Here is a 19640-nt window from a genome sequence, read left to right as displayed (position 1 = left end):
TGCACTCCAACACAGTTTAATCACGGACATGTGAAAATCCAGATCCAAACCCGGGACGTCAGCGGTAGAAGTTGTAACGATTTACCCACCAATGCCCCCACCACCCCCACCACCACCCCCCCCACCCTCCCATCATATTTGATGTAACATTGCGGTGGATAGTAGTGCCTTTTAGTGGCTGCATGGTGATTCCCATTATACATAATGTATACACTGATTTTGAAAAATCAGTTGTTGCTCATGCAATTCGATACCAATCAATGAATCGATGTGCCATTCCTACCCCGACTCAGCTGTGCTGTCTCATTGCTCCGACACAGTCATTGTGAGCTGCCTGACAGACGGGAGTGGAGCCCCCCCCCCCCCTCCCGCCCACTCTGCACCGGTCGTTTTTCCAACGTGTTTTTACCGCGCGATGTTGCCCACAGCTGCCGGAGAGAAGGGAGTCCGGGTCACGCTGAACGAGCCACAGCCACAGACGTAACGAGACGCTCGTCCTCGAGGGCGCCCCATCGCCCGCCCGACCGCCCGCCCGCCCGTACGCTCGGCCACCCTCCTACGCTGCACTCTGTGACTTCACCGTCCAGAAGCCTGATGACGCGTCATCGTTATCCCTGGCTTCGAAAAATGCGACAATCGGATGTTCATGAGCCAAACGCCTCTGATTTCTGTCGAGAGTGAGCAGGGCGCGATGGCCGATGCTCTGTGTTTGGCAGAGGCCCGAGAAGTGACGTGCGAGGACGTTATCGAGGGCTGCTGCTGCTGGGGGGGCACCGTGGCCTCACAGCAGACGATCAGACTGCTCGGCAGTCCGCGTCGTAGTTTATTTTTTAAACTCTCACCCAGTAGCCGTGAATATCTCAGCCTCAATGCAATGCCTCTGAACGCGGTCCCTGTGGTTCCCTCACTTGCGTTGACGCCCGCTGTGTTTACTGGAGTAGGGTGGCGGGACCGACTGTATTGACTGCGGGACCCGCGTGCGGTGACTGCGCTAAGCCCCTCGTGTGCGCCCTCATCTCCTGCATCTTGAATCTGCCGCCCCTCTTTGAGTCTTTCCCCCCAGTTCCCCCCAGCACTTTGCCCCCCCCCCCCCCCACCCCCTCTGAGGAGTTGTGGATAATTCGGAAGATTTACCAACTCTTTGCCACACTAGGGCGAGGACTTGGGAGTGAGAAAGAAAAAAACAACTCGCGCTAACCGTGACCCCGATGCGTGGCGAGAAGCATGGGAAATTCCCCCGCGGGTCAGTGTTTGCTCGACTACCATTTTTTGTGCTGCTTCGAGCCAGTCGGCAGCAGCCTCAGTCTCGACCCCGGCCAATCGGCTGCGAGTTTCTAGCGTGGAGTGCGGGACGTGTTTTTTTTGTTGCTGCAGAAGCGTTCGCGTTTGGTGCGTCGGGCAGCGGTGACGTGTTTTCCGCGCCGTCTTCCTTTTGGTGCTGTGGCGTAGCGTGCCCCAGTGGAGGAAGGGGGTCATTAAAGGTCGGCGAAGGTGGCGGTGAAAACCGTGAACATTCACGGATTCGGTTGCAATAATTGCAAGGCGACGTGACGGACTGCCGTCAAGGAATTGATTCGCCATTTCACCTAATACTCTCAAAGAGACTGCCATTTGTAATCTTGTTTACCCAAAAGATATGAAACTTACAAAGGGTAATTTTGATAAAAGGGATATTAAAGATAGGCAAAGCCTCACACTTATTACTGTATGTACATTTAAATGAATTTCAAAAACGAGAGCCCTTACAATTGATGCACTTACTCCGTCGTGATTAGTGCTTAAACTTGAGCCTTCGTAATATGCCAAATGGTTTTTGGGTGGGCGAGTGTTTTGAGATGAACCTGGGATTGGTGGGATTACGCGCACGTGACGGCCATCGTGTCACGATGTGCGAGACCCACACGCAGCAACGAGGTAGTGTCAGTAGCCATACAGAGATGGGCAGTATCTAAAATACAAATTATATGAAATTTAGATATACGTAATTCGATAACTTTTGTAATTGATATCCAAATGAAAACCTCAAGTAATTGATAATTTGGATGTAAATGCGTGTAATTTAGCTGTGTTAATTTCATTATGTTAGTCATTTGTTATCTATATTACACATCCGAAAAAAATTAAAAGTAAATTGCGTCTATATTCCACAAGACGCTGTTAATTAGTAATTTGTATCCGAATTGCACTTCCTCCGATGTTACGTAATTTTAATTAATTTTACCCATCTCTACGAGGTTATGAGAGTCGTACAGCATAGTAGGGATTTATTTTGGCAGGTTCTGTATTGATGGGGGAGGGGGGGCAGTTATCTTTTATGCATCTGTATTCTGACCGCAATCCAATTTCTCCTTGCACATGAAACAAATATATATGTAACATAAAAAAAATCAGCCAAACATCTCAAATTCTCACCCTGGACCTGATGGAGGGTTGTTGTAAGCTTTCGCGTAATAATAATAATTATGACGTCGCTAATTGATTTTAGAACTGAATAAGTTTTCGATTTCACGTCGCCGTTTACAGTTTTATTTTCGAAGTTCGTCCGTCTTGTCACTTTTATATACGCGATGATTGTTTCATTTTTTTTCCTTTGCTAAAAAGCGACCGCGAAATTATACATTCAGGTTTTTTGTGCGTGTGTGTGTGTTGTTTAAGGGGCATAACGTACACGCGCTTCTGAGAATTACTGGGAATTTTGGAGCATGCAGAAAATCGCCTAAATGTAACACTCGGATCGTTTTGCCCAACTGCTCGTACAAGTTGTGGAATTGAGACGACCGGGATGGGTAAAAAAAATGAAGATAGCGCAAGCAACGAGTGCGCGGAGATGCGAAGCGTTTCTCAGTGCTCGTCTCGACGACTTGTGTTGTGTTTGACCCCACAACTGGAGTGATTTCAGGTCGTTTCCTTTCCCTGCGGGAGACTGTGCGATTTGTGACCGCGACGATTTTCGGCACCGATTGCATTTTACTTCGCCCGTTTTAAGTGTACAGCCTCTTGGTTCCCTGGCGTGTACATAGCACGCGTGTGTATGTGTGTGCGTGTGAGTGTGTCTGTGTGTGCGTGCGTCTGTGTGTGTGTGCGCGTCTGGGTGTGTGTGCGTGCATGGTGTTGGCAAACCCCCACCCCCTCGTGTGCCATTCCGGCATTCATAGTTGCTCGCTAACAGCACTTGCCCCAACAGTCTATTAAGGCTATACGGTCTGGGAGGTCTTGGTCTTTGTATATATATGTGGCGATTATCTGAACAGGCCCTGGGCCTCTCCTTGGTCGACTCAGTCTCAAATGAGTACCTGGTGGCGCTGCGTGTAAACATCGCCACTGGGGAGACAAAGACGGCAGGGCGTGGTGCTGGCCACGCAACACCCCCGTGTGTGCCACAGTGCCGGCCTTCATAAGTGCTCGCTAACAGCACTCGCTCCCAACAGTCTGTTCAGGCTACACGGGTGGGTGGGGTTGTCTTGTTTGTGTGTGTGTATATGCAGGTGTAAATGCAAACTTACGAATGCATGGATCTGCGTACGGTTGTGGTCGTACGCGTAAAGCTATGCGCCCAGTCGCTTCCACAACACCGCGTGGTGCGCGCGGACTTGGAGCAAATAGCTCGCAACGGCGCGCGCATGCACCCCCACGCGCGCGCACATCTACGCGCGTGCACCCCCACGCGCGCACCCCCACGCGTCTCGTCAACACACACGCTTGTGAAATGACCACAGCATCAGATCATCAGCATACCATAACATTTAATGGCAAGTATGTGTGGGCGAGCACGAGTTGTACAATCATTTGTGGACACGCAGACTTGTACACACCCGTCTGCATGTGTACACACGCGCCTCGACACTCACGGGCATTGATAGCTACGCACGGTACATGTACACACACACACACACGTGCATACACACTAGTACCACACACATACACCTGTAGACTCGCACACGTAAATACTAGCGCTTGTACAGGACACACAAAGTTGCGCCACGTACTTGCACATGCAATATTACTGCGCTCAACAACAGCCACCAATTCGCCACGAAGTGGCGGTGATGTCCCCACAGCGCCCATCCCAGCCGAGGTGCACCTTGAGGCCACGGGAAGTGTCAAAAAGGCTAAAGCTCTTTAAAGGAGGTCACTGGACAAACCCAGGCGTTGGGGGTTAACCGATTGAGATGACTGGCATATACTCACCCACCGTACCAGCTTGCTGTGTTTTAGCAGCCGGCGCTGCGCTCGTTGTTGTGAGCATTGCTCCTCTGTCCTCCGTTGTTGTTGGAGGGCGATTGCCTCCAAACTGCCCAGTAACGTCCTTCACGAGCCTCCTCCATAGAGGCCGATTTCAACACCAGTGGTTAGCAGGAGTTGGCAAGTAACACTCAGCTCCAAGTCTTCCTAGACCACACCAGCCCATCTCTTCTCCCACGTCCGTTTAGCATCATCTGTCAGGCCAAACAGAAGCTTCCTGGGCATGTGGGCTACATGACATAGCCAACGCATCCTGGCCTGCGTCTCTAACTATTGCGTTCATTGATGTTACATCATCCCACCAGTGAGAACATAGGGCCTAGAACCCTTGCATGGCTGTACCAGTTGGGATTTCCACCTGGTACAGATACAATGGGAGAGTGATTGGATGCACGGGCGAGGTCTCGGGATGACTGCCGACTGGTCAACCATGTGACGTGTGTTGATCTGGTAATTGCTGCTCACTCCGAGTAGTTACGGAGCCAGCTGCTGAACCTGGAACCTGCCATTTAGAGATGGGGGCACTTACCATTAGCCCCACCGAAACAAAGCACTTGCCGGGATACATTGTGTCATTCAACATTGTACCCCTTGAGTTGCATTAGTGATGGGCAGTTGTGGATAGGGTGGAGGAGACCCCATACCTGGGCAGTGTGCTTATGAGCAGCTCCGATTTGGGCAGCGGAGGCCTATTTTCGAAACGGGCAAGTCGCGCGCTATCGTTTTATCAGTTGTGTAAACGCAGTGTGGAAGCTACCTGGCCGATCGCACCACACGAAGAAGCTCAAGGTCTTCTCGGCCACGGTTATGTCCTTTCTATTGTAAGCTTGCGAAACATGGACCCCCTTTAAAGAAGCACCTGCGATGGCTTGTAACATTCGGGCTGAACCGACTACGACCCATGGCGTGTTTCTTTTTTTAAACCAGATTGGATTGTGTGAGCAGCTCGCAGATCCTTGTACTGCAGCGACACATTTGTACACACACGCACGCACACTTGTACCTCGATAAACTTTCATGACATTGCACCGGGAGTTGTTTTGGAATGATGTCCTGCATTTCGCTCCACGTATGTACGTATGTTTGTACGCATGTATGTTGAACTTCTTTCGCACCACCGTACGTAGCCAACCGTGCTAATCAAGAGGTGCGATTAGCGCGGTTAGGTACGCACATGCTTCCAACGCCTGGAGCGAAGGAACATCGGACATCACGGGACAATCGGTGAGCACTTTTCCGGTCTGAATGAATCATGGGCGGCTGTGGACGTGGCAAGCAAAGACAGCGTTGAGGATCCAACTGCGGAAGTACCGAGCTTCGCTTGTTTCGCGACAACCGCGGACCTCGCTAAGCCGCGCTCGAACGCAACATGGGAGATGCGCGTCCACCTTCCGCAAAATTGATGGTCAAAGAAACGCTGAACTGCGGCTGCGGTGAAGTCAAAACCATGAAACGCATCATCGACGGATGTGCCAACAACGCCACATCCTGGCGGTGTCACTGCGATCCATACACCGCCCATACTGCCTTCTTGGATTTGTAAAAAAAAGTTCAACTATCATGCGTTTCACCGTTGTTTCTCTCCCCTGCTGCCGTACGAAAATGAGCACTTAGTTCGGGATGCAGGCGAGGATGCGTTGGCCAGACCATGTAGCGTGCGTGGCCATTCTGAATGGTTAAGTTCATGACGAAGCCATCCAGTTCGGGAAAGTAACAAAAAACTCAACACTTTCATCAATAACACAAATGAATGATGTGCGTTTGACCAATGTGTTGAGTTTTTTGTGCGAATTGTGCTTGTGCAGCACTGCTGCCAATGCAGCGTCACCATATCATGTTTTTGTTTGTTGCGGTTGCATCCGAGTCAAGAGCCGCATGGCTCACAGGGTTATTTATACCTAATAAATGAAACTGAAACTGATATCCAGGAATTTAAGAGTTTGGTTCCTAAAAACGCTCCAAGCATGTCGAGTGAAACGTCGGACATCGTGCCGGAACAGCACGTGGGATCAACCTCGAAGGCGGGTCGGAAGACCCACGCAGTCGTATCACACGTTCACCACGTGTTCTCACACGCAACTTCGTGTTACCTTCAAATGTTTCAGATTTTTTTTTTGTCAGGGCCTCAACTGAAAAGAGAGACCCTTCATCGTTACAGTGCACATATTTATTCCTGTGTTTGACGATCACCGAATGTAGTTTTGAGTTGTTCCGTGTTGGGAGTGGGGTAAAACAAAAAAGCTTAAGCAAGGACGTTATCCCAGCTGTTCGGCGCAGCAGCTGATTATTTTGCTGCCTTGAAAAAAAATCACCGAGTAGCTTTTTGGCAGCAGCTGAGCCCGCGCGCGCTGGGCCGTGTAGCGGCAACGCGCGCGCGTCGCGTTCCCAAATCAGCAATTCACTCAGCCACTGCAAGCAAAGCTGCAACGTTCTTGGGGGAAACTGCCTGCACCATGCACGGATGCCAACCCGTCCAAGGTGACGCATTATGTGGTGACGCAGCTGCTGCTGCTGCGTTGGCAGTGGTGCGCAATTAACAGTATCTACGCATGCATGGCACGGCGTTTGTGCTCCGAAAAAATTAACCCGTAAAAACAAAGTTTTTCACTATAAATCCTTTATATGCGTGTTCAATGGGCCACAACCCAGCCCACATTGGTATTTGAAACGGGCGGCTAGAGTCCTCTCGTCCTCTGGCTTGAGATGGCTGCCACCTATGGGTCAGATGATTGCCTGCCACCATTAAGCAATTGGTAATTAAATATTTAAAAAAATTACCTAAAAAGTGTACAATTTTGGAAAAAAAAATTCACGAAAAGAAATTGTCACGCACAACGAGTCTGTGTGGAAAATGTCAGCTCGATTGGATCACGGGAAGTGGGTTAAAAAACGACCGAAAGATTTGCACGGTCGTAAGCGCGCAAGCAAGCAAGTGAACTTAATATAAAGGATTTAAAAATGCCCGTGAGTGTTTGCTATCAAGGCCACAACGACGCAGTGACCACCGCTCAGGCGTGCGTGTGTGCTTGAAGTGACCGACGTGCCCGAAGCAGCCGTTGGGGGAAGAGTTCGCGGGCCCTTATCTGTCCCGCGATTTCATTTCACACCACCCCGTGGCCGCACGGGGTCAACCACTTTCGAAGCGGCCCGCGAACGACGTTTGTATCCGTCACTGCGATCAACTTTGGCGGCACTAATCGAGTACTCGAGGAGGGGGGGATGGGATACTGCCGTCTTGGCAACGGTGTATCTTTTTTTGTTGTTGTGCGTCTCGGCCACTACTGTCACCCAACGGGATCATCATTGCAAATCACAGAAGGGACTTTTTTATGTTATCGTTGGTCAATTATGGTTCGCGTGGTGTCATGCCGGTTTTCAGTTGTTTTTGTGTGTGTCTCTCCCCTGTTTAACTTGTTTCGCAAAAAATAAAACTGCACGCACTTGATTTGAATCGCTAATTAAAGAGAATGGTCAAATTTCTTAGTGTGTGTGCGCGCTTGAGTGTATGTAGGCATGTGTGTGTGTACCGTGCCGGTCTTCATAGATACTCGCTAACAGCACTTGCCCAACAGACTTTAGGGGCCGTCCATAAATGACGTCACGCACCTGGGGGGGGGGGGGTCAGACATTTGTGACGATGTATGACGAGGGGGGGTTGAGAAACGTGACGTCACATAAAAATGCACAACTTTAAATAAATATAAACACGTTCTACTTAATTAAATAGACTTTTTAATAAATGTGTTCTCCTACAACATCAAAGTGCAGCGCCACATTTAATACGCACTACAATGACAATAGTTTAAAGCGATTTGAACCATGTTTTATATTTCGGGGGGGGGGGGGGCAGAGCTTTGTGACGTCATATTTGAGGGGGGGGGTCTGTCTTTTTGTGACGCCGTGTGACGAAGGGGGGGGGGGGATTAAAAATCGTCCAAAATCGCGTGACGTCATTTATGGACGCCCCCTTAGCCTATACGGGGGGGGGGGGGGGGTCTTTGTATTTATACGTAGAGTGGGGAGCGGTAGTGCAGTGGTGAGCGCGCTGCGCTCCAAACCCGGTGACCCGAGTTCAATTCCCGCTCACAACCAATATCGGGTAACATCTGAACCAAGCTTGGGCTTCCCCAAGGTCGACTCAGCCTCAAATGAGCACAACCGCATGGTGCTTTGCATAAACATTGAGGAGAGAAAAGTTGCCGGGAGTTGGTACCCGCCTCTTCATTTACCCGACCACCTCGTGTGCCGTGCCGACTTTAATCGGGTGCTCGCTGAACAGCACTTGCCCCAACAGTCTTGAAGCTTATACGGGGGGATCTTTGTTTTGTGTATGTAATACAAGAGCGTGTATCGTGTGTACATGCGCGTCTATAATTGTAACGCGGTGGACGATATCTCCAGTAACGTCGGAGGTGCCGGCGGATTGGGGAATTCTTCATCGAGCAGCGGATTGACCATGGCTGACCATGGCTGCCGACGACTGAAAAAGTAATCGAAGCAACTCGCCGCTCAAGTTTCGTGGCTCGCAGCGCTCTAACCACTGCGCCACCGCTCTGTGGCAAATGTGAACTGCAGCTCACCGCAGAGACGTGCAGACGCTGCCACCTGGTGACACCATCGGTATCTTTCCACACACACACCCGTCACTGGCAGTAAATCCTCATCGAAGTACCGATTAACATCTGTTAACTTTTTATATTTTTGGTTCTTTCGGTAAAGTCACGTAGAAGGGAAATAATAAAATAATATAAATATAAAACAATAATTCTCACGACGTTTCGACTGCAACACAAGCAATCATCATCAGGTGTGAAATCCACAGCAAATTTATTTTATTGTTTTATATTTATATTATTTCATTATTTTCTTTCTACGTGACTTTACCGAAAGAACCAACCAAAAATATGAATCCCTGCGGTCACGAAAGCTTTAAATCAAAATAAAATCTGTTAACTTTGATTATAAAACATGAATACATGCTGTGTGTTGTATAACCACATTATCAGCCATGGTCAATCCACTGCTTGATGAAGGCCTCTAAACATGTCTATTACACGCGCGTTCAAAGACAAAGGTCCCCGCCGTGTGACCTTAACAGACACCCGGGCAAGTTGTCATTAGAGAGGAGCACCTTTGAAAGGCCTCGCACGGCACACGAAAGGGGTGGGTGGCCAACACCACGCCCGGACGCCTTTGTCTTCCCCCACCCCATTTGTGCTGATTGTTAACACACCGCACCGGGGAATCGTTTGAGGCTAAGTCGACCCAGGGGAGGCCCAGAAGAGGTTTCAGTATTCGTCACTGTTAAATAAAATATTGCGTTTTAGACCATTACATTGGGGTCACAAGACAACTGAACAACCCTGTACAAATACGAAATAAGGACAAAGATCCCCCGTATAGCCCTAACAGACTTTTGGGGCAAGTGCTGCTCGCGAGTATCAAACAACAAAAGCACAGCAACACACAGCCCGTGTCTATGACCAAAGCAGAGAGTCCACGCGGCTCGATCTCGTGAGATCTCGGAGGCTAAGCAAAGGTTGAGCCGGGATAATGACTTTGATGGGAGGCGCTTGGGTTACGCGGTGTAGAACAGCAGAGGGCAGTGGATCAAAATCAACTGCTGCGTTGCAAACGCTCCCCTCCACACCGTCTATGCGCTACCACAGCCGCATTGACCAGCGTGGTGAAGTATGGTCAACTAACCCCCTGTGACCGAGGTGGTTGTGGAGTGGCCTTCATCCGGCAGTGGTCTAAAAGGGATTGCATGTATATACAAAGACAAAGATCTCCCGTATAACCTTAACAGACTGTTGGGGACAAGTGCTGTTAGCGAGCACCTATGAAGGCCAGCACGGCACACGAGGGGACGGGTGGCCAACACCACGCCCGGCCGCCTTCGTCTCCCCGGTGGCGATGCTTACACGTCGCGCCAGCTACTCATTTGAAGCCGAGTCGACCTAGGGGAGACCCAGGTACCGGTTCATATCATCGTCACCGGTGCCGGCAGTGAGCGGGAGTCGAACCCGGGTCGCCAGGTTCGTAGCGCAGCGCGCTGACCGCTACGCTACCGCTCCCCACTGTGCACATCCACGAACACAAACACCGCCCTCGAGCAGTGGTTCGTGTCCTGGGGGTGTACTAGGCACCACCTGGGGGTGCGAGATGCCCCTTTCTGGGGGTGCGAGACGTGGGCAGATGTTTTGTTTTGAAGGCAAATCATCGAAACACAAATTCAGTACGGGCACGTGAGTACAACTACTTCGTGTTGTTATTAACATTGCGCTTTTTTCACGATCGGCAACCGAAGGGGAGCAAGGTTGCAGTATAAAGGTTATGAGACCCAACTTGCCCCAGAGCTTACACAGGCTTGTTGAAGCAAGCAATGTTAGCGAGCACCTATTAAGGCCGGCACGACATACCACGTCGGGGTTCTGTGGTTTGTCGTTACGCACTGCACCGAGTATTCATTTTGTGCCGAGTCCACCCAAGGGAGGCGCATCAGTGCTGCTCTCCGTGGCCGGGAATAGAACTTGGATCACCGGGTTCGTATCGCAGTGCCCTGGTCACCGTCCCTCACTCCACCCCACTCACACGAATCGCAAAGTGCTAAACAAAAACCAGGCCTGTTAAACCGACAACCGGTAAACCGGTAACCGTTTTCGCATTCGATAACCGCTTACGAGAGTCAAGAACCGGTAATTGTTTTCAGTGGAATTTCGGTGGCGAGCGCTCGAATTGGCACGCGCCGTCGAACAAACGGCACGGCGGCCCAAGTCAGCGAGTGGTCACATTTTACCATCGGTTCGCTTAAGAGGTAAAGCCGCCAACCCTGCAGCTTGCTCGCTCACGTCACTGCTGGCGGAACGGCGTCCGCAAGAAGGGCGCGCTCGCGCGGTTTTCGGCCTACTCTTCCACGTCGATCAGGCGTGTTGGAAGAGGTTTGGCGTGCGTACCCACACTTTACCCCACACACCGTGACTCAGCTGCTGCTGTTGCTGGGTGGAATGAGACAGGGGGCGGGGGGTGGGTTTGACAAACGCAAATCCCAGCGTGATACCAATTATACCCACGGCAATGACATCCTCTCTGGTTCTGCTTGGAATATTTTCTCACGTCGGGGAGAATACGGTCATAACGGATGTTTAAACCACGACGTCACAATCATGTGTTGAATCAGCGGGTCACGCGTAGCTAGCAACAGCAGCGGTGGTGTGTTTGGGCAGGGGGAGGTCTCGGAGGAGTTGGGTTGAGGGTTTGACTCTCGGAGTGGGACGGAGGGTTTCAGGTATCACAAATCTAAATCTATAAGCGCCGCATGAGCCAATTAGCAAGACGCGGATTGACTCTGTGCAACAGCTGAGGTCGCTTTCGGGAGGCCCATCAACTTTACAACCAAACATTACGGGCTATAAAACAAACACAAACGCGTTAATCGAGCATAACAGTTTTGCTTTGTAAAGATCGAGGTTCGCTTATACGAGTGTAGTGCCTCTTGTGGGCGGTTGTGAGATCCTCCGACCTGGAGTTCGAATGGTGCCAGCGTCAAACATTGAATAGCTGCAGACGATACAAATATCCCAAGCTGTCCGGGGGCAATTTGACTGTTTGTGAGCACATCATCATTGGTGATATCACATCAACATTAGTGACATCACATCAACATTAGTGACATCACATCAACATGAGTGATATCACATCAACATGAGTGATATCACATCAACATTAGTGACATCACATCAACATGAGTGATATCACATCAACATGAGTGATATCACATCAACATTAGTGACATCACATCAACATTAGTGACATCACATCAACATTAGTGACATCACATCAACATTAGTGACATCACATCAACATTAGTGACATCACATCAACATCAGTGATATCACATCAACATCAGTGACATCACATCAACATTAGTGACATCACATCAACATTAGTGATAGCACCCACTCGCATGTACACGCCGAGGGATGCCGACATTGCTATAACAATGTTGGCACAATGGACTTTGCAATCCGGAGGTCGCCCTTGTTATTTGATCTCCCGTCGCGAAAGTTGAAAGCAATGGACGCGCGTCTTCATCCGACACCCTCTGTCAACCCCCTCCACCCACCTCTGTCCACCCAACAAGTACACAGGGACACACCACAGCGAGTTCATCCGCAGGGCGCGTGCGGTGGGGTGAAGTGTGGGGGGGAGGGAACTCCCGCCTCTCCCAAGGGGCCGTCCATAAATGACGTCACGCGATTTTGGACGAATTTTTGACCCCCTCGTCACACGGCGTCACAAAATGTCAGACCCACTCTCAAATATGACGTCACAAAGCTCTGCCCCCCCCCTCCCCCCAAAACCATATTTCCATTTTGAAAATAAAACATGCTTCAAATCGCTTTAAACTATTGCCATTGTTTCTAGATTAGAAGCTTTCGTGACTGCAAGGATTCATACTGTTATTTTTTCGGTAAAGTCAGGTAGGTAAAAAATAAAATAAAAATTCATACAAATAAAATACTAAAATAAGAAAATATCATTATTTTATTTTTATTAATTTTTATTTCATTTTTTACCTACGTGACTTTACCGAAAAAACTAAGAGTATTGTCATTGTAGTGCGTATTTAATGTGGCGCTGCACTCTGATGTTGAAGGAGTGTTGTTATAACAATTAGTGTTGTTATAAACATTCTAAATTTATTTAAAGTTGCACATTTTGATGTGACGTCACATTTCTCAAACCCCACCCCCCTCGTCACACATCGTCACAAATGTCTGACCCCCCCCCCCCAGGTGCGTGACGTCATTTATGGACGCCCCCAAGACGCTTGAGCAGCGTGGAAGAGGAGGCCCAATACAGCACCAAGACGAGGTCCTCTTGCTGGCAGTGAAGTCAGCGAAACAAGTTGCATGCACAGATTCAATATGAAGGGGCAACGATTCGTCTCTGCCTATTACGCAAACATACGGAGATACAGACACACAAGAACACCCCCCACATAGCTTTTAAATATCGTGAGGGCAGGTGTTGTTAGCGAGCACCTATTAAGGCATAACAGAACCGGTTCAAAGACTCGCTAACCACTGCGCCACACACACGCACAAGCGTACACACGCACACGCGCATGAACACACACGCACACACGCGCATGCACACACGCACACACACGCACATGCATGCACACACACGCACACACACACGCATGCACACGCACACACACATGCACATGCATGCACACACACGCACACACACACACGCATGCATGCACACGCACGCACACACAGGCACACACGCACGCACACACACACGCGCGCGCACACAGGCAAACACAGGCACACACGCACACACAGGCAAACACAGGCACACGCACGCACACACGCACACACACAGGCACACACAGGCAAACACAGGCACACGCACGCACACACGCGCACACACACAGGCACACGCACGCACACAGGCGTACAGAAACGTGGCGGACGCCTTGGAAACATTTTCCAGTGCCTTCATCCAGAAGTGGACCGAGCGTGACTGTTGCCGCTTGCTAAATCGGAGACAAACCCCGCGCACGATTCTCGTAAAACTAACCGGGCATAATTTACAGCCACCCCCCCCCCTTCACAACCCCGCCATCTCCACCACCACCACCACCCCCTTCCCCCGCGGTGCGAGTCGAGCGAAACATTCCCTGGCTATCAGGCCGAGTGGATGAGCCAGAGTCTTCAATCACGAACGCGGCGACACGGGGCAATGTCTGTGGGCACGCTCGTCTCGTCTCGCAGGCTGGGCGAATGTGGCGCTGACGAACCCGAGTTCGCTTCCCCGCGCTCACCTGGCCAAGAATCGGTGACGAATGTGGCGCGCCGGTCTTGAACGAGTCGCCTTGTGCGGCGTGTAAAACATCGGCACTGGGGGAGACAAAGGCGGGCGGGAGGGGCCGTGGGTGCGTGGTGCTAGGTACCCCAACCCCCTCGGGGTGCAATGTTTTGGTTGCTTGTCCCAACAGTCCGTTAAGGGGTCCCCTTTGGTGTGAAGGTTGGTGGGTGGGGAGCGGTAATGTAGTGGTTAGCGCGCTGCGCTACGAACCCGGCCAACACCAGCCCTGGGACATCCCCTAGGTCAGGGGTCGGCAACCAAAATAACAAGAAGAGCCATTTCTTTCCAATTCGGTACAAAATTCAGTATTTCAAGAGCCGCAATGCATACTGTACATACGTACATATCGTCAAGAAGCAGCCCGTAAAGAGCCGCATGCGGCTCCGGAGCCGTAGGTTGCCGACCCCTGCCCTAGGTCGACTTAAAAAAAAACATCTCCACAAGGGAGACAAAGGCGGACGGGCGCGGTGTTGGCAACCCACCCCCTCGTGTGCCGTGCCAGCCTTCATAGGTGCTCGCTAAGAGCACTTGTCCCAATAGTCTGTTAAAGGCTATCAGGAAGACCTTTGTCTTTGTACCAAATTTAAAGACTCCAACACGAGGAGATCAGTAACGCATACATGGGAACACAGACCGCGCGCGCACACGCATGCACACGCATGGCGGCGCCCACGCATGCACACGCATGGCGGCGCCCACGCATGCACACGCATGGCGGCGCCCACGCATGCACACGCATGGCGGCGCACACAGACATTCCAACATCGCTGTCACATGCACAAAGACAAAGACATAAACCCCCCCTATAGCCCGTTATAGTCTGCTGGGGCAAAGGGCTGTTAGCGAGCACCCATGGAGGCCCACACGGCTTAAGAGGGGGTGGTGATGATGGCTAACACCGCGCCCGGCTGCGTTTGTCTCCCCAGTGGCGATGTTTACACAGGTAATGTACTCATTTAAGTCCAAGTCGACCTAGGGGAGGCCCAGGAACCGGTTCATATATTTCCACCGTTATTGGTCGTCAGCAGCGGCAATCGAACTCGGGTCGCTGGGTTCGTAGCGCAGCGCGCTAACCACTGTGCCACCGCTCCCTACAACAAAACACGAAGACACACCACGGCACTGCTCAAATTAGCCCCTTACCTCATGGACGCAAAGGCCCAGCCTCCTCTTCTAGGTGCAACCAGAGAAGATCAAGTCTTCCTGACAACAGCCTCGTATAACATATATTGGGGGGAACACATCCCCCCCCCCCCCCATATTCAAATATTCTCAAAATGTCCACCCCAATATATTGCTTTAAAATAGATTTATGTTTATATGATTGTGGTTATGGTTGTACTTTATTAATCCCTAATCTCTGCCATTACATACAATGAAACAAGAAAAGGTGAAAAAAAGAAAGCAATGTGATAAATAAAATACACTGTTAGACATTATTGTAAAAAATAAATAAAAAGTCCATCCCACGTGTTGGTGAATTTTTTTTAATATTTTAGGCAGGAAATGAGTTTTCAAATTTAGATTTTTTTCTGGGGGAGACCCCCAGACCCTCTGGAAGATTTGCCCCCCCCCAATGTTGACTCCATGCCTACGGCCTTGCACCACACAAATCCGCACACCCATTCATCCACCCTGTCCTGGGAAACTTGGAAGAACTGGGATCCACTCAGCGGTCGGGTCCCCTGGCGATTTCCGTTGTTCTTTCTCCGAGCCCATCGACAGCTTCAAGTTGCTTAAATCTCCCCGCCTCTGTCCACCCAGCAGTAGCATGTCACATTTATCAAATCAATGAATGATGGGGGGGGGGGGGGAAAGCCCGTCATAACAGAATGACAATGCAAGCTGGAAAACGATGTTTAAAACAAGGCACAGACATGCGTACAAAGCACTCAGGCCCCCGTGCATTATGGGAACAAAAACCCCATTAACGTTTCCTGAAGGGCTGCGTGGTCCTCTTCTCAGAGGTCGCCGTCAAAATAAATTTGAGCAAAATGCGACCGACTGACAGCGGCAAGTGAATGTAGTGCTCGTGGCAGCGGGCATTGGTGACTGCACTGTGCTGATGAGTCCTAATAACAATGACACCCGATTTAAAGCTTTTGTGACTGCAGGGATTCATCTTCTTGGTTCTTTCGTTAAAGTCACGTAGAAGGAAAATAATAAAATAATAAAAATAAAACATCATTTAAAACAATATTTTATTATGTTTTATTATTTTAAAATACAATATTTTATTATGTTTTTATTTTATTAATTTCCTTCTACGTGACTTTACCGAAAGAACCAAGAAGAACAATGACACCGGTCCGCAGTTGCCTATCTCCGGCTCACTGCTGCCCGTAAGTCGCTCACATTCATGTTGATGATGACCGAAGGCAAGAAGGACCACAATGCAGTTCTTCAGTTCTTGGTTATTTCGGTATGGTCACGTAGAAGGGAAATAATAAAATAATAAAAAATAAACAATAAAATTCTTACGACGTTTCGATTGCAACACAAGCAATCATCATCAGGTTTGAAAACCACAGCAAGAATTTTTTTTAAAGGTGGCGGTTTTTCAAAAATGTTCTTGCTGTGGGTTTCACATATGATGATGATTGCTTGTGTTGCAATCGAAACGTCGTGAGAATTTTATTGTTAAAATGTTTACTTTAATATTTACCTTCTACGCGACTTTACCGAAAGAACCAAAAATATGAATCCCTGCAGTCACGAAAGCTTTAAATCGAAATTCACTTCTTCAGTTGTTTGCATAATACACAGGGGCTGTGTACTTTGTACATATGTTGGCTTCCCAGCGTGGATTATCATTATATTGTGATGAGTTCTATCGTCGTTTACAGATGATTATTGTTTTGTACGCTGTACATTTTTTGAGCTTTGGGAAGGCGATTTTATTTTACCCCATACCTTATTACCTTGTTACATACGTGGCACGATATATCATCCACCCACGTTATTTCCAGGACACACGAAACCTCCCACGCCTCGCCTCTCACCCCGAATCTCACCTCAAAAATTCCTCCACAAACGCAGTAATTCTCCATCGCAAAACAAGCTATCGCCTGATAACTTACCCATCATCATCCTTCAGCCATGGTCAATCCACTGCTGGATGAAGGCCTCCCCAAGCCTCGATCCTGTGATGCAACAAAACACGGAAATAAACTACCCACATATTAATAAAATAACTTTGACAATTTACGACTCTTTGTGGGTCCAGCGTTATTTGACCAAACTGCACCACCATTTTGGTCTGGGAGCATAGACGCTGATACATTGTACAGTACAACCGATGGACTTGTTTCTGCGCTGCGTTCTGCTGACAACGTAGCTTCGCAGCAGCAGCAGCAGCCGCATGTAGCCCCTGTTTTATGCATATTGGTGGTCGCCCATCCAGGCACTATTCAGGCTCAACCTGTTTCGCTTCCGAGATCTTATGAGACCGGGGCGGTCGTTGCCCGGTGATTCGATCAAAGGCGGTTCCATAAAGTGCACAATAGGCTGCTGACTGCAGGTGCCATGTGGTGGGCAACAGAGCGCAACTGCAGGACAATGAACTGTTGAATTGTACCTCCACGTTCCTCGCATTCGCCAACTCGCAGTGACCGATTTAAAGCTTTCGTGACTGCAGGGATTCATCTTCTTGGTTCTTTCGGTAAAGTCACGTAGAAGGGAAGACGCTGTCGCCTCGACAGACCTGGTTTTAACCTGAGGACGGCTGCTTGCGTTGTGGCCGAAACGTCGTGAGAATTATTTTATTATGTTTTATTTTTATTATTGTATTACTTCCCTTCTACGTGACTTTACCGAAAGAACCAAGAAGATCCCAGTGACCGGCGTAGTTGAAGCAGCGTCGAGGCCTTCCATCCATCCATCCAGCAGTGGAGTGAATTGTAATCCGATACTGAGCTTTTGTGGCATTAATTTCTTTTGTTATTTTATGTTCGCGTCTATTGATTATTTTTGGCCAGACACACACGTGGAGCAATTGTGATTTAAAATTAAATTGCCTAAGTGCCTCCGTCTCGTTCGGCCAGCAAACTAAGTGACTCGTCCCGCTAACGCAATGAGTGCTCGTAAAGACCTCGCTGCTGCCACACGAGACAATTTTTTTAGGAGGAGGATTTGGCGGTTGAGCCTTTTAATTAGCAATGCCACTTTGAACAGTTAATTATAATTCCTACATATTTATTGTCCCTAAGCCAGCCTGCAGATACCAACTGCAGGTGCACGGAACACAGCAATGAACGCAATAATGAATGCAAATGAAACAAGGCAGATAAAAAAAACTCTTATGCAAGGAGTACGTATGAACTCTATTCAACGTGCGTTTGTCCTCGGTGGTGTTTAATTGGTCTTAACACCGTAACATCACGGTGGTGTGTGAGGTGTGGTTGGTTTGCCGGAGATTTTGGTGATTTTTGAAAAGTTTTTCGGTTTGGCCATGTTTGTTGTAGTACAGAGTTAGACTGATGGCCTTAATTTAAGTTGTCTTGTGGTTGTTGTTGTTTGACTTGCATACCACTGGGATTTTTGCACACAGCGTTGGTGTACGGTGCTTTTTCTGCAATATTTTGCTGTCTTTTCTTGGATTTTCTGTTTGCACATAGTCACTTTAAGATGTTTTCTTGTTCATGTTTTTGTTTTTTTGTTTGTTGCGGTTGCACCCGATTCAAGAGCTTAATGGCTCACAGGGCTATACCTAATAAATGAAACTTGAAACTTAAGCTGTTGCAACTCCTCTCCCAGTGTTTGTGGATGGCGCTGGCCAACTTGAGGCCCATCTCCGTCTCGTCACAAACATAGAATCATGCAACGGTAGCGTTCGCACGAGGCGCGCAGAAAGCACTACCACAACAAAGGTTGTTTTGGGGGGGTTAGATCGCGTAGATATAAATGTGTGGTTAACCCACCACCACCCGACTCAGCCAATTAGTAAAGTTAGTTACGTAAACAAAACGTGCCAATTAGTTGATACTTACTCTCCAACACACCGGTGTGCTGGAGAGTAAACACGCAACATTTACGATAAGAGTACGAGGTTTCGCTGGTGATTACAACCAGCTTCATCAGGCGATTTGCCAGAATTGTGAAGAAATCTTCCTGTTTCCCTCTGAAATAGAGGTGATGTAATCACTGTGAGACCATCAAGCGCAAAGACCAGAGCGGAGTTAATGCGAAAGCCTACGTGTTAAACAGAAAGCACTACGTCCGTGGGCCGCATCATTATCAGCCATGGTCAATCCACTGTTGGACGAAGGCCCCCCCCCCATAGCATGTCGAACTAAAGGCGGTTGTTTGATCATTATTCGCCATGGTGAGCAGTGTGGGTTGGTGTCGTGTTCAGAAATCTACTCCCTGCACTGATGTCAGCCATGGCCGGGGAATCAACCCCAGGTAGCTGCTGGGTTCACTGCAAAGTGGGCCCACCACTCTCTAGCCACTGCACTCCCCTGGATAATAGTGGTCTGAAAAGGCTCCAAGGGTCACAGAAATATAAATGTTTGCGT

The 19640-nt window shown here is 49.2% G+C and overlaps 1 protein-coding gene across 1 annotated transcript in view; it reads left to right on the top strand.

Moving 5' to 3' along the window:
- Nucleotides 1-7698, top strand: part of LOC144729689 (uncharacterized) — a 39752-nt gene extending 32054 nt beyond the window's left edge. Inside the window, exon 7 of the mRNA XM_078610120.1 lies at nt 429-7698. Coding sequence (XP_078466246.1) covers nt 429-484 — 56 coding nt within the window. The 3' untranslated portion in view covers nt 485-7698. The remainder of the gene's footprint in view (nt 1-428) is intronic.
- The last annotated feature ends 11942 nt before the right edge of the window (nt 7699-19640 follow it).

Source organism: Lampetra planeri, chromosome 33 (assembly GCF_965212315.1).
Source record: "Lampetra planeri chromosome 33, kcLamPlan1.2.h2, whole genome shotgun sequence".
In the NCBI taxonomy this organism is placed as follows: domain Eukaryota; kingdom Metazoa; phylum Chordata; class Hyperoartia; order Petromyzontiformes; family Petromyzontidae; genus Lampetra; species Lampetra planeri.
This window is presented reverse-complemented; position numbering and strand designations above follow the sequence as displayed.